Below are 15,986 nucleotides of genomic sequence, written 5' to 3' on the forward strand. Positions count from 1 at the left end.
ATGAAAATACAGCAAAGAAATAAAAAGTGGTAACACTGAAAGTGAAAATCAGGTGGAATGTAAATGGAATTATAGAGAAATAGAGAAATGGTGTCATGACCATTTTTCGAGAGACTATATATGTAGCTGGAAAAATGTAGTAAAGGTGAGCTTTTCAAAATAAATAAGGAAAATGATTGTGATGAAAAGATTGAAGATATGCCAGAGGAAGAAATGGTGCCAACAAAACTTTACATTAAAGGAACTCTGGGGAATAATTTACAATATTGAAAATACCAAAGATTAAATGTTGGAAGGTGATGTAAACTTGGACAGGAGTTTGGTAATTTTTAAGATACAGAAAAGATGATTGTTCCGAATCTTATATGGTGAGAATAGGCAAGCCTATTTAGACTACTCTTGCTAAGTTCATTTTCAATGTTTCTAATGTTCTAAATCATAGTGTACTATAAGTAAATTTAGTTTTACTATTTTTCTGTTTTGTATACATTTATAACTGACAGAATTTTAATATTCTTACAAAATTTTTAAAAGTCACAGATTGATTGCAAGATTCCTACTTGATTATCAGGATTGCTTTGCATGGTTTTAGCTTGCTTTCCTGCAGGTTACAATTGTGCACTGCAATGTAAAGCAAACACTGTTCTTAATTTCATTAAATTTTGGCTTTACATTCCATTTAGGTAAATTATTTCACTAAATCTGAAGATACTGTGGAAATTCTGAAATCTGAAAACGTAGCATTTGGTAGTTTTTTAAATTCCTCTTTCAAACTGATAAATAAAAATGGATATTCTCATAATCTGGACTATCATAAATGTAATGTAGGTATAAATTATCATAAATATAAATATAAAAAATATAAATATAGCCATATATTTCTAGTACTTATAGATTGCCTCTTATTAGGAAGTTTGTATAAAGGTAACTTTCAAATTTATTTTTCTAACTTACAGGTAAATGACCAGTAATTAAAAATTATTCTTTCACTTTGTTTAATGCCCTCAAGATCTACCCATTTTGTCAAAAATGGCAGGATTCCTTCTTTCTCTTGGCCGAATAATATTCCATTATATCTATATATCTGTATCACCTTTATCCATTCATCAGTTGACAGATTCTTGGGTTGTTTCCATATCTTGGCTACTGTGAATAATGCTGCAGTGAACATGGGAGCACAGATATCTCTTTGAGATACTGATTTTATTTCCTTTGGATATATACCCAGAAAAGGGATTGCTGAATCTCATGATAGTTCTGTGTTAATTTTTTGAGCAAACTTCATACTGTTTTCCATAGTGGCTATACCAATTTACATTGCCACCAACAGTAGAAAGGATTCTCTTTTCTCTATATCATTACCAACACTTATCATCTCTTGTCTTCTTGGTGATAGTTATTCTAAGAGACTTGAGGTTAATACCTCACTTTAAATGTACACAATGTTATATATTAATCATATTTCAATAAATCTGGAAAACTTATTCTTCATTATACAAGTGATGTTAATACGAATGTAAATTTTAAATAATATTGGGGCATAAAAAGTTTCATCTTCTAGATACATTTTAGAACCAAATTCGCAAATTTTGTTAAAAATTGTTTTTGAACTTTAAGTAGGATAATATGGAATTAATATATTCCCTTGTTTTCATCCTTCTTTCCCTTTCAATAGCATTATACTTATATTTTGTGGTTTTTATCTTAGAGAGCTTGTGTATTCCTTGTTAGATTCATTTCTGTGTATTTTTAAATCTTGGTGACCATTATGAATGGTCCCCTTCATTAATTATATTGTTAACATTAATTGTTACTGGTATATAGGAAAACAAATGTCTTTTCTGTGTTCTGCATTTGGCATCCTAATTGAACTTTCTTCTTAGCTCTAATAGTTTTTCGTTTCCCTATGCCTGGATTTTCTGGATAATTATATCATTGGGAAGGTATGAAAGATTTAGATTTTATTTTCAAATATTTTTAACCCATTTTTTTATATGGAAAACTAGCCTATTGCGCTCTATGCTGGAATTGGATTAACTCCATAGATCAGTTTTGGGAGAATTAGCATTTTAACAGTATTTGGCTCATGAACCATGATCATGATTCTATTTCTTCACTTGTTTAGGTCATCTATAATTTCTCTCAACAGTGTATTATTTTGGTAATACTTTTTCTAAATATTTTGTTTTGAATGCTATTTATTGAGTGATACATTTCAGTTTTCAAAGAGCAATTGTTTGCTAGTTCTACCTTTTATTAAGTAACTAATAGTTATTTTACTTGAAATTTTTTCAGTGAGCTGTTACAGCAATCATTTGTTCACACTTTTCCTTTTGTTCAGTTTTTAATTTGATTTCTAGGTAGTACCATATTTCTCTGTGGAAGCTTTTAAAATCATTAAAAATTTTTTCTGTTCATGTATGTGTGTGTGTGTGTATCATTTGACAATGCCTTTTGGCTAGAAGTAGTTTGCTGGAGGTCAGTCAGAATTTTACATTGGCTTCAAAGTTTCTTTTGTTTTCTTAATGTAATTTTTAAATTTAAATTTCCCTTTATTTTTCATGAGCCCTGAAAATGAGGTTTTATCACTTTGTACAGTTTCAGGGTAGTTTTTGGGTCTTTTTTTTCATAGTTAAAAACATTTAAAGATTTCTGAATTTAATCTGCCAGAAGTTAGAATGTTGGGTATTTTACCACATTATTTTTTATATATCAAAGTACTGGCAGTGCACATCTGACTATCATAGTTGGTAGTCCTATGATTCAGTAGAGAATCTTTTCAGCAACATCTACCTGTGAAAAACCATAATAATAGTCATAGTTTATTTTATTATCTTTGGTGATATCTGAGACTTAGATTCATGGGGTAATGTTTCCAGTGTTTCATATATATATATATATTTTTTTTTCCAATGTTTCATATGTTGAATAAAGTCTTATCTATGCTATAGAATCCTTAGGGAAGAAAAGCTACCTACTTCAAAATCTGTGGTCACTTATTACACAGGGACTCAAGTTGAAGCACTCACATATTATTTCTCTTAATATTTCTGAAAAATACATGTCTAATGTTGATAGCACATATCCATATTTTATCTTGGGTTGTGAAATGTGGTGGACTAAGGAGCATTTAGTTAAAATACTGTATTTTAGTATTCAGTATTTTTAGCTAAAATTCTGAGGAGTTGACTGGAGTTTGGAGGAATGGAATATTTGTATTTAAATCTTTGGTGTTTTGAATCTTTGATGTATTTTCTTTTAGCAAGTATTAGATGTTGAAGGTCTTTCTCAGGTAATTTACTTGGCTTTTAGCAAACCTGAACCTTTCTTTGATGAGAGTCTTAAAATTCTTAGAGTTATTGCTATATCTTATTTCATAGGCATACATATTACAAGGTATTGAATATTGTTTACCCTAAGAACATTAAAAGTAGTTTCAAATTTCCAAGTATTATTGTAAATAGTTTTTAAAAGATCTTAAACCAAATGCCAGTAGTACATTATTGTTGGTTAAATGAGAAAGTTCATATAAGAAGAAGAAACTAATGTATAATTCTTACTGTCTCCAGTTAATGTATAATAGACATTTTCGACTAAACCTAGGCATTGCTCATTCCTCTCTTCCTTCCCTCCTTCAACAAGAATGTTTCATTTGTGTACATACTTTAAAAGGATTCATCTTGTGCTGATGCTGGCATCTTTTCATTGTTTTTGGGTTGGAAATTGCTTAAAGGGTGAGGATTTTTCCGCCATGTCGATATTCATCAAAACCAGTTCCATAAGCAGGCATGTATTTTTAGTAGTGATAGAGCACCTTAGTGAATTTTCTCTGTTTTGCTCCACTGTTACTCTCTGAGATATAAATCAAAGATCAATTCTTTTTCCATTTCTTCATTTATTCTTGATTGCTGATTTTTAAGAGTTGCATTTGGGTCTGAAACTCTGCAAGATCTATCTTTGCTTCTCTCCCCTTCCTTTCCCTTCTTTTCCTTCCCTTCCCTTCCTTCCCATTTCCTCTTTCCCCTTTCTCTCTTGCCCCTCCCTTCCATCTTTCCTTCTTTCCTTTTAAATTAGCCAGTATTTATAAATTGAAAATATTGAACTTTTAAAAATAAGCCATCCTTATAACTGAAAAAAATGAGGACAGTTAAATTTAGAGAAGCACAATTTCTCTTTTCTTCCTGACTTAAAAAATTAATATGGATTTTTGGATCTGGATTATTCATTACTTATAGAAGAACAAGAACAACACTGAAAGTCAGTCATTTGTTATACACCACAGTAACAGAACGAAGAGGCGAAAAAATCCCACATGATCATCTCAATTGATAGAGAAAAAGAATTTGGCACAATTCAATACTCTTTCATGATTGTAAACATTCAACAAACTAGGGCTAGGAGGAAACTGACCCAACATACTACAGGCTGTTTATGAAAAACCCACAGCTGGCATCATAGTCAGTGGTGAAAGACTGAAAGCCTTCAATAAGGAAACAGACAGGGATGCTTGTTTTTGTCTCTTCTGTTCAATATAGTATTGGAAGTTTTAGTTATAGTAGTTAGGCAAGAAAAAGAAAAGGCATCCAAATTGCAAAGGAAGAGCTAAAATTATCTTTGTTCACAGACAAAATGATTTCATATTTAGAAAACTAAATATTTTACCAAAAACTTTTAAAAGTAGTAAACAATTCAGCCAAGGTGCAGTATAAAAAAACAACACATAGCAATTCGTTGCGTCCAGCACAAACAATGATAATCTGAGAAGGAAATTAAGAAAATTGTCCCATTTACAATAGCTTCAAAAAAGAATAAAATACCTAGGAATAAACTTAACCAACGGGCAAAAGACTCATACCTTGAAAACTGCAAAATATTGCTGAAAGAAAAGACACAAATGGAAAGACATCCTCTCTTTATGGATTGGAAGACTTGATATTTTTAAGATGTCAGTATCAAAGTGATTTACATAATCAGTATGTAATCAGGGACCATCAAACTCCCAGTGATGTTATTTGCAAAAACAGAAAAATCTATCCTAAAATTCATATTGACTCTGAATAGCCCAAACATTCTTGAACAAATTTATTTATAAGTCTCGTACTTCCTGATTTGAAGACTTAATTCAAAGCTACAGTAATCAGGGGATCCCTGGGTGGCGCAGCGGTTTGGCGCCTGCCTTTGGCCCAGGGCGCGATCCTGGAGACCCAGGATCGAATCCCACGTCGGGCTCCCGGTGCATGGAGCCTGCTTCTCCCTCTGCCTGTGTCTCTGCCTCTCCCTCTCTCTCTGTGTGACTATCATAAATAAATAAAATTAAAAAAAAAAAAAAGCTACAGTAATCAAAACAGTGTGGTAGTGTCACAGAGACAGACATATCTACCCAGTAGAGCATGCAGAAGTAATACCTTATGTATATAATCAAATGATTTTTGACAAGGGAGAGTGACCATTCAATAGTAAAAGGATAGTCCTCAACAAATGGTGTTGGGAGTCTAGATATCTACCTGGAAGAAAATGAATTTAGACCTCTTCCTCATGCTATATATAAAATAAGGCAAAATGAATCAAAGACCTACAGGTAAGAGTTAAAACTTATAGAGGAAACACAGGACTAAAACTTAATGACATTAGATTCATCAAAGGTTTCACTAAAATGTGAGCAACAAAATAAAAAAAAAGGGTGTAATTTGAGCTGTATCGAAATTAAAATCTTTGTGTATCATATGACATCAGCAGTGTGATGAGGCACCCACAGAATGGGAAAAAATATTTTGAAATCTATAAAAAACCATCCCTTCATCATATAGGAATTAATACCTAGTGTATGTAAAGAACTCATACAATTCAATATCTAAAAAGCAGCCCGACTGAAAATAGGTAAAGTATTTGGACATTTTTCTTGTTTTATACTTAAGTAGTAGGTAATATTAGGGCCATTTATGGTTAGATGATAAGTTATGCCAGGAAAGGAGGTCTTCTATATGCACTTACTCCCCAGTAGAAAGTAATGTGTAATTTTTTTCCAGAGTATATGACTTGAACTACATCACATAGAAATACTTTGGAATTGCTGTCATATCTGAAAGAATCTGGTATGTTTTTTTATCGTATCTGAAATAAAAAATGTCCTGGATTAATTCAGTAGCAAAAAGAATATAATAGAAGAAAGAACCAGAAGTTGAAGACAGATCATTAGAAATTAGTCAATTTGCAGAGTAGATTAAAAGGAAAAGAAATGAATACAGCCTCAGGGTTTTGTTGGATAATACCTAAAGACCTAATATATGTTTAAAAGAAGAGAAAGAGATTGGGACAGTGAAAATATTTCAAGAAATAATGGTTGGTAACTACTCAAATTAATGAATGACTTAAACTTAGGGTTGAAAAGTTCAGAATATCCCAGTCATAATAAACTCAAAGAAAACCATGCCTAATCGCAAAGCAATTGTACTGTATAAAACCAAAAATAAAAAGTAATCTTGGATGTACCTGGGGAAAAAAATGATACATATAAGGACCAGTGATTTAAGTAACTCTGTATTTCTCATCAGAAACCGTGGCAGCCAGAAGACAGTGGAACTTTTTATTTATATATGTATGTATGTATGTATGTGCGCAAGCAGGGGAGGGGCAAAGGGAGAGGGAGAGAGAATCTTAAGCAGGCTCCATGCTGAGGCTCCATTCTCAGCATGGAGCTTGACACTGGGCTTGATCTCACAACTCTGAGATCATGACCTGAACTGAAATGAAGAGTCAGATGCTCAATTGACTGAGCTTCCTAGGTGCCTCTGGAGCATCTTTTAAGTACTGAAAGAAAAAAGAGGTGATACTTGAACAACACAGGTTTGAATTGCATGGGTCCACTTATGCGTATTATTTTTATAGTATAGTACTGTGTATTTCCTTTTCCTTATGATTTTCTTAATATTTTCTTTTTTCTAGCTGTATTGTAAGAATACAGTATATAACACATATAACATGCAAAATATGTGTTAATAGACTGTTTATATTATCAGTAGGGCTTCCAGTCAACAGTAGGCTATTAATATGAGGGGAGGAGTCAAAAGTTACATACACATGGATATTCAACTTGGCAGGAGGTTGGTGCCCCCTAACCCCTGCATTGTCCCAGGGTCCACCATATTTGGTAAGCATAAAGGACTAATTTTATTCTTCTTACATTATACTGAGAGGTTTTTAATGGCTATAGATAAAATATATATGGTAGCTATAATATAAAGGCTAGCAGGCAGGTAGGATTGAAAGGGCCTATCTGGTAAGGTTTCTACATTTTATTTGTCCTGATTCAGTATTAACTCAAAGTAGACTGTGAAAGATAGACTTCTCTATCTATCTAAATAATCCCTAGGGGAAGAACCACTAAAAGTTTTACAAGAATATGCAGGCAAAATAAATCAATTTAAAAGTTAAAATAGTAAATACTTAAATGCTCCCAAATAATGGGAATGACAGGGGTCAGGCAAAAACACAGGCAGTAACAAGAAAACAGGTAGTAAAACTGTAGACATGAATCAAACCACATCAAAATTACATTAAATGTGAGTGATCTAAAATTACCAACTAAAATAGATTGTTAGATAGTTGAAAATATCAGGATGCAACTCTATGTTCTCTAGGAGAAACCAGCTTTTATTTATTTTTTTTAGAGATTACTCATTTATTTAGTTGAGAGAGAGAGATAGCAAGAGAGAACCTGAGTTGTGGGGAGGGACAGAAGGAGAAGCAGACTCCCTGCTGATCAAGGAGCCTGATGCTGATTAGGGAACTCGATTCAGGGCTTGATCTCAGTACCCTGGGATCCTGACCCAAGCTGAAGGCAGTCACTTAACTGACTGAGCTACCCAAGTGCCCCAAGGAGAAACCCACTTTTATTATAAAGACATAGATAAATTAAAAATAGTAAGGATGGGAAATTTATACTAGGAAAACACTAAACATTAAAAAGCAGCTCTCACCCCCACCTTAGCACTTTCATTTTTCATATAGTCCTTTTGTTTCTCATAGTACTCTCTTTTACCATCTCACGTATTATCTTTGTTTATTGTCATTCGCCTTCATTAGTAGTTAATCTTTAATGGGCAAGTGTATACTGTTTACAGTTGTATCATCAAGGTCTACAATAGTCCCTGGCATGTAGTGTTCTCTCAGCAAATATTTGTTAAATGAATTTGACTCAAGGATTTTTTTTCTTCCCTCATCTGTTAGCATCTTTATATATGTAGAACAGCTGGGGAATCCTTGGAATTGTATATAGTAGGACAGGTTGTTATTGAATAACTGAAACAGTGGACCCTAGAGAACATTTGATCCCTGTCTTCTTATTTTACAAGTGAGGAAATTGAGGCAGGTGTAAAATCATACAAAGATGTTTTAGGTGCAGTATTTTGTGAACTTCTGTACTACTCAGCAGGTTTATAGAATATTCAAATCAGGATACCTAGGCAGCTCAGTCAGTTAAGCGTCTTTCAGCTCAAGTCATGATCTCAGGGTCCTGGGATTGAGCCCTGTGTGGGGCTTCCTGCCCCATAGGGAATCTGCTTCTCCCTCTCCCTCTGCCACTCCCCCGCTCCCTGCTCGTGCTCTCTCTTGCTCACTTGCTTCTCTTGCTCACTTGCTTTCTCTCTCAAATAAATAAATAAAATCTTAAAAAAAAAAAAACACAAAATACTCAAATCATAATATGACATGTAAGGAAATAGAATATAAAAAGACTAGCTTGTATTAGAGTATTATTAAAGCTATCCTATAGAGAGGTCTTTTTTTTTTTTTAAGACTTTATTTATTCATGAGAGAGAGAGAAAGGCAGAGACATAGCAGAGGGAGAAGCAGGCTCCCCACGGGGGGCCTGATGTGGGACTCGATCCCAGGACCCTGGGATCATGACATGAGTCTAAAGTATAGGCTCAACTACTGAGCCACCCAGGTGCCCCTGTAGAAAGGTCTTATTGAGAAATTGTTAACTGGGATTATTATGCTTAAAATATCACTTATATATTGTAAAACATTTGTTATACATTTTTAAAACTAATACTCTATTTTTTAACTAGTTTCTTAGATTTAATGTGTAATTCATAAAGAACCCCTTTTCAGGAAGTTATCCTATAGTTTAAACTTTATTTTGTAGCTACCAAAGTCTTGACTACTAATAGACCTGAAGATATATTCTGGTAATAAGAGTAAAGGAAATGGGGGTATAGGGAGACATACAATTAAAATAAATAGAAATGAAACATAGCACATAGAAAATTCCAGATGAAAAGTGTGAATTAAAAAATTCTAGAGGAAATTAGAATTGGATGACATAGTAGGCTAAATATTAGAAGATGGTTCTAGGAAGGGATAATGATTAAAGTTCGAGAGAATGTGTAAAGTAAAAAGAATTGATTTGGTAGTGTGATATGAGTATAGGCATAGAGGGACTAGAGAATGTTCTGGTAGTAGTAGGTCAATTTACTTTGATAATTACATAGTGTAAAACAATAATGATTGATGTGCTTAAAAGAAATGTTGCAAATTGTGAGGGCGTTTAATATTAAGTGAAATAGTTTGGATTCTTAGACAGTCAGGGGCTTTTGAAATCTTTGATAGAGGCTGACAGTGTGCATGGAAGTGTTTTAAGCTTGTGAAACTGTCAGTGATGTACATTATGGACAGGAATCAGAGACCATTGGAAAAGTCCTTTGTGAGGTCATAGTGACCTATTTTAGGATAGTAACAGTGAGAATTAATGTGATTGTACAAATAAATTACAATGGGACTTAGATATTTTGTAGATTTGAGTAATTCTGTTGGTTTCTGGTATCTGGGAAAACTGGTGGAAATAGGAAGTTGTAGCATGAATGCCATTTTATTATAAGTGGTTTTAGACAGCAAGTTTGAAATGAGAGGACATCTAATAATGTCCAGTTACAGAAGTGGAATTAGGGCTGAGAGTTAAGGCTAGAGTTTGGAGAGTTGATCCCCATACTGGTGAGAGTTAAGTCATGAAGGTGAATGAAATGTTAGAAGTTTCAGAGATTGTAGAGTAGTATAGCTTGAAAAGATGGTGGTGCACAGAACTTTAGTGGGCAGAGAAGAGGACTTGGTGAAAGGAACTTTGAAGAGTAATAGTTGGAGAAGTAGGGAAACCCATGATGAGAAGGCCAGGGGAGAAATAGTTTGTCCCAAATAACATTGATTTCACACACCCCTGGCCATCCCCATTGCAAATGCGGTATAACTTTAAGAACCTGGAAAATAAAGAACAATGTAAATATTTAAAAGTATTTATAGTCTCATTAGCTATAAATGAAAACTATTGTAAATAAATATCTTATTGTGTCTTAAATTACTGTATATTTTTTCTTTAATGTGTCTATATATTTGTATATTAATACACAAGTCATTATTTGTTCTTTGATGCAGATAGTTGAGATAAGTAATAAGTAAGATAACTCAAAAAGATTTCAGCTTGTTGGGACGCCTGGGTGGCTCAGTGGTTGAGTGTCTGAGTCCTGCATCAGGTTCCCTGCATGGAGCCTGCTTCTCCCTCTGCCTAGGTCTCTGTGCCCACCCCCCCCCCCCCATCTCTCTCATGAAGAAATAAATAAAATCTTAAAAAAAAAAGATTTCAGCTTGTTAACATCATAGCTTATTTGCTGATTCAGTTTTCTAAATATTTAATGTATGTAGAATTTGTTTTTTTTTTCCAGAATACTAATTTTAAAAAGATTTTAGCTCTAATACTCCACTTTTATTCTTCAGATGATTGCAAAAGGGAAAAATGCATCTGAACTGTTTCCTGCTGTTGTGAAGAATGTGGCCAGTAAAAATATTGAGGTACCTTTTTTTTTTTTAAGATTTTATTGATTTATTTATTTTACAGAGAGTGTGCCAGTGCGCACGTATGTGCTGAGTGAAGTTGGGGGTGTGGCAAGGGAAGAGCAGAGCGGGAGGGAGAGAGAGGGAGGAGGGGAAAGAATCTCAAGCAGACACTGTGAGCAATCCTGGGATCATGACCCCAGCTAAAACCAGGGGTCTGACACTTAACCACTCAACTGGCTGAGCCACCCAGGTGCCCTTGGGATACTATTTTGATTCATTATTTTCATGATTCCTTTTGTTGTAAAAGAATCATGTATTTTTCAGTTACTTTGAAATGCAACAAGATCCGTAAGTATCACTAGATTTTTTTTGTTATAGTTAAGATATCCATAATCTTTTTTTTTTTTTTTTTTTTTTTACTTTTCTGACACCTCCTGCTTAAAACCCAAAAGGTCAGAAGGATTGTGAGGCCCCGCTTTCACGGTCTGTATTCGTACTGAAAATCAAGGTCAAGCGAGCTTTTGCCCTTCTGTTGCAGGGGAGGTTTTTGTCCTCCCTGAGCTCGCCTTAGGACACCTGCATTACCATTTGATAGGGTTGCCCCCCGCCCCCAGGTGAGACCCTCAGGGCTTGCCCCCCTCCCCCACCAGGTCAGTGAAAAATACGATAAGAGTAGTGGTATTTCACCAGCGGCCCCGCAAGGATGGTGGCCCCCGTCCCACCCCCTCATGGGGATGGAGGGGCACCAGGGGCCTCCCACTTAAGGATATCCATAATCTTAAATTAATAAACAGTATTTGGATTTTTGGGTGGAAAATGTGAAAAGTAAATTGAGATTAATTCACCTGGGTGAATGATGATCATATTCTTAGAAGCCTGTGTACTTTAAATTCTGCTCTAGGTATTTAATTTTGAGATAGCACATGTCCAGTGAAACAGACCTAAGTTCATGCAGTATTAGGCCAGTGTTTGAACCCAAGTATTATCTCTCCAAATATAGTGTTCTTTTTGAAACATTTTAGTTTTGGTATACCCTGCCTCTGTACAGCAGGAGGTGGGCAAAAGCAGGATGTGTCATGAGCCTTTGATTACTTTTCTCTGTGTGCATTTCTCAATGGTGTTTGAAACAGAAAATCAAAGAACTTTGAGGCCAAGGTAATGTTGGGTCAAATGGACGAATGGCTTTTGATAGAGTGCGAAAGAAAAAATAAGAGCCTGTGTAGAAACCATTGAATAAGATGAGTAGGATGAAGAGTTCAGTGAAGGGGATAAGAGATTGATTTGAGCAAATGGCTTGTTTTTAAAAGAATAAAAGGCAGTTAGGAAGAGGATTGAATGATCATGTCTCTCATGCATCTCACTGTCAACTGGTATGGTAGTGATTGTCTGGAGGATATGTTTACTCAGTAGGAAGTAGTGATATATGTATGAGAATGAAAATGTCAGCACACATGCTTCCTCTTTGCCCATTGCTAACAACTGTGAACATCCACTGTGAGGAATGTGCTTGGCTCTGTTTTTGGGTCTGGAAAGTTTGACAGAAAGAGCACTCTCCATTGAAGAATATTTTCAAGGACTTAGTGACATCTGGGCAGATGTTTTAGGAGGCGATAGATGGAGTATAAGAAGCAGAAATTAAGGATATAAGGAAGTTTTTCACTTATAATCAAGTATTAATATTGCTGTTAAAGCTGTATCTCGGGGCAGCCCCGGTGGCGCAGCGGTTTAGCGCCGCCTACAGCCCAGGGTGTGATCCTGGAGACCCGGGATCGAGTCCCACATCAGGCTCCCTGCATGGTGCCTGCTTCTCCCTCTGCCTGTGTCTCTGCCTCTCTTTCTCTAGCTGTGTCTCTATGAATAAATAAATAAAATCTTTAAAAAAAATTTAAAAAAAAGCTGTATCTCTGTTTTATTTAGTAGGTGTACAGTGTACATTTTTATCTTATAACAGTCTACCGCTAGGATTTACAATATCACTGCTTTCAAGGAACATAATAACACTTCACATATACTTTGAAAACCTTAGGACAATATAATTCCATTTCTTCCTCCTAAATTTCCCATGATATCATGCATTTTACTTCTAAAAATGCTAAAACCGCCTAAAAATAAATGGTTATTTTTAGTCAGTCATCTTTTTGAAAGATTATTGAAGGATGCCTGAGTAGCTCAGTGGTTAAGCATCTGCCTTTGGGTTGGGACATGACCCTGGAGTCCCGGGTTTGAGTCCCACATCAGTTTCCCCTTGGGAGCCTGCTTTTCCCTCTGCCTATGTCTCTGCCTCTATTTCTCATGAATTAAAAAAAAAAAGATTATTGAAATATAGTTAATATGCCAAAACTTTTAAAGCGTGCCTGTTCAATGACATGTAGTGTATTTACAGAATTATACAAGCATTACTACCATCTACTTCCTCTACATTTTTGTCACCTCAAAAAGTAATCCTGCTTTCATTAGCAGTCATGCCTTTTATACCCCATCCCTAGGCAGCCAATAATCTACTTTCTGTTTCTATGGATTTGGCTATTCTGGGCATTTCATATAAATGAAGCCATATAGTATGTGATGTTTGTGTCTGGCTCCTTTTACTTAGTGTGATGTTTTCCAAGTCCGTCCATGTTATAGTGTGTATCAGTACCTCATTCCTCTTTATTGCTGAATAATATTCTGTGGTATGGATATAGTGAGTTTTGTATATTCATTCATCAGTGGCACTTGGGTTGTTTTCACTTTTTAGCTATCGTGAATAACATTACTTTAAACACGTTGTACAAGTTTGTGTGTGGACCTATGTGTTTATTTCTCTTGTAGTGATTTTATGGTTACTATATGTTTTTTTGAGGACTTACCAAACTCTTTTCAACAGTAGCTGCATCATTTTATGTTTCTATCAATAATGTATGTGAGTTATAATTTCTCCACATCCTCAATGATACTTTTCTTTTTTGAAAAAATTACTTTCTTTTAGATTATAGCTATCCTAGAGGGTATAAAGTGGAATCTCATTGCTGCTTTTGCAGTTTTTGATTTGCTTTTCTCTAGTAAAAAACCGTTGAGCATCTATTGGCCAGTTCTACATCTTCTTTGGAAAAATGTCTATTTAGATTCTTTTAACATTTTGAAATCGAATTGTCTTTCTGGGGCAGCCTGAGTGGCTTAGCAGTTTAGTGCCACCTTCAGCCCAGGGCCTGATCCTGGAGACCTGGGATCCAGTCCCGTGTTGGGCTCCCAGCATGGAGCCTGCTTCTCCCTCTGCCTGTGTCTCTGCCTCTCTCTCTCTGTATCTCTCATGAATAAATAAATAAAATCTAAAAAAGAAAAAATAATTGTCTTTCTGTTTATTGTTAGAATTCTTTATATATCATGAACACTAGACTCATATCTGGTGTCTAATTTGCATATATTTTCTCTTGTTGTATGGATTATCTTCATTTTCTTGATCATGTCCTTTGAAGCACATTTTACATTTTCATGAACTCCAATTCATCTCTTTTTATTTGTTTGCTTATACTTTAGGTATTATACTTAAGAAATGGATGCTTAATCCAAAGTCATGGAGATTTATACTTGTCTTTCATAAGAGTTCTGTAGATTCAGCTTTAATATAGTACTGTGATCCATTTTTAATTCATCTGGGTGCTTAATCCAAGGATCCAATGATTTATACTTGTCTTTCCTAAGAGTTCTATAGATTTAACTTTTATATATATGGCTGTGATCCACTTTGAATCTCCAAGAAACTACTTATCTGCTTTCTGTCACTATAGTTTTGTCATTTTTTGAATTTCTTATAAATTAAACCAGATAGTATGGTATCTCTTTGTTTGATTTCCTTTACTGAGGAGTCTTGAGATTCACCTATGCTGTTTCATGTTGTCACATTTTGTTCCTTTTTGCTATAATCTGATGTTTCACAATTTTTACATTGACTTGTTACACTGCACTTGAATAAAATGCTATATGTGGTCATGTATTTTAATTTTTCTTGTATTTTAATTTTTTTTTCTTTTCTAAATACCTAGATCAATTGCATTGTCTGAGAAATGGATATTTAGTTTTAAGAAAATAGTGTATGGAGTTTTCCAGAGTGGTTGTACCATTTATATTCCCACCAGCAATTGTATATGAATTCCAGTTGGTTCACATCGTTTCTGACTTGATCTTATTAGACTAGATCTTATTAGACTCAACATTAGCCACTTTGGTAGGTGTATAATGTTATTTCGTTGTGCCTTTCTTTGCATTTTCTTATATTTAGTGATGCTGAGCATCTTTTTATGATTTATTGGTTAGTTGTATCTCTTCTAAACTATTCAGATCTTTAGCTTGTTTTTAAATTTTTTTCTTATTTTAAAGTGTAAAAATTCTGGTACCAGTCTTCTGTCAGATAGTTATTTACTCTTATTTATTTTCTCTTGGTCTGTGGCCTGCCTTTTTTGTTTTAATATCTTTTTAAAAAAACAAACATTTGATTTTTGATAAAGTCCATTTTATCTGTTTTTTTTTTTTTTTTCAGTTATACTTCTTGATTTTTTGTGACTTGTTTAAGAAATCTTTGCCTAACCTAATGTCAAAGATTTTCCTGGTTTGTTCTAAAAGTTTAATAGTTTCAGCTATTGTATTTAGGTCTGTGATCCATGTCATAAGTCTGTGATCCACAGGTTCTGTGATTCACTGGGAGGATTCATAAGACTCAAGATATAGTCATACTGATAGCTATGATTTATTACAGTGAAAAGACACATAGCAAAATTAGGCCCTGAAAGAGGTATGTGAGGTGAAGTCCAGAGGAAATTAGATACAAACTTCCAAGTTTCCTTTCCCAATGTTTTTCCCAGTGACAGTCAATTCCTCCAGCATCAATTGTGACAAAAAGTATGAAGTGGTGTCCACTGGGAAAGCTCATTAGTGACTAAGTGCCCACGTCTTTCGGGGCAGGGGTGGGGCACTGTTCATATAGGCATTAACTGTCTAGCAAGTGCCAAAATTCCAGACTCCCTGAAAGAAAGCAAATGTGTGTTTGTTTTTGTTGAAGATTTTTTTTTTTTAACTTATTCATGAGAGACACACACAAAGAGAGGCAGAGACACAGGCAGAGGGAGAAGCAGGCTCCATGCTGGAAGCCTGATGTGGGACTCAATCCCGGGACTCCAGGATCACAC

The 15,986-nt window shown here is 34.7% G+C and overlaps 1 protein-coding gene across 7 annotated transcripts in view; it reads left to right on the plus strand.

Moving 5' to 3' along the window:
- The window catches only part of AP3B1 (adaptor related protein complex 3 subunit beta 1), a 264,956-nt gene that overhangs the window by 33,245 nt on the left and 215,725 nt on the right, over window positions 1–15,986 (plus strand). For 6 of the 7 annotated variants that reach the window (XM_025438344.3, XM_025438347.3, XM_025438345.3 and 3 more), the window contains exon 3: window positions 10,765–10,839. The exons of the other annotated variant lie outside the window; for it this stretch is intronic. In XM_025438344.3, the coding sequence (XP_025294129.3) occupies window positions 10,765–10,839 (75 nt within the window). The remainder of the gene's footprint in view (window positions 1–10,764; window positions 10,840–15,986) is intronic. 7 annotated transcript variants of the gene reach the window in all.

This window comes from Canis lupus, chromosome 3 (assembly GCF_003254725.2).
Source record: "Canis lupus dingo isolate Sandy chromosome 3, ASM325472v2, whole genome shotgun sequence".
NCBI lineage: Eukaryota > Metazoa > Chordata > Mammalia > Carnivora > Canidae > Canis > Canis lupus.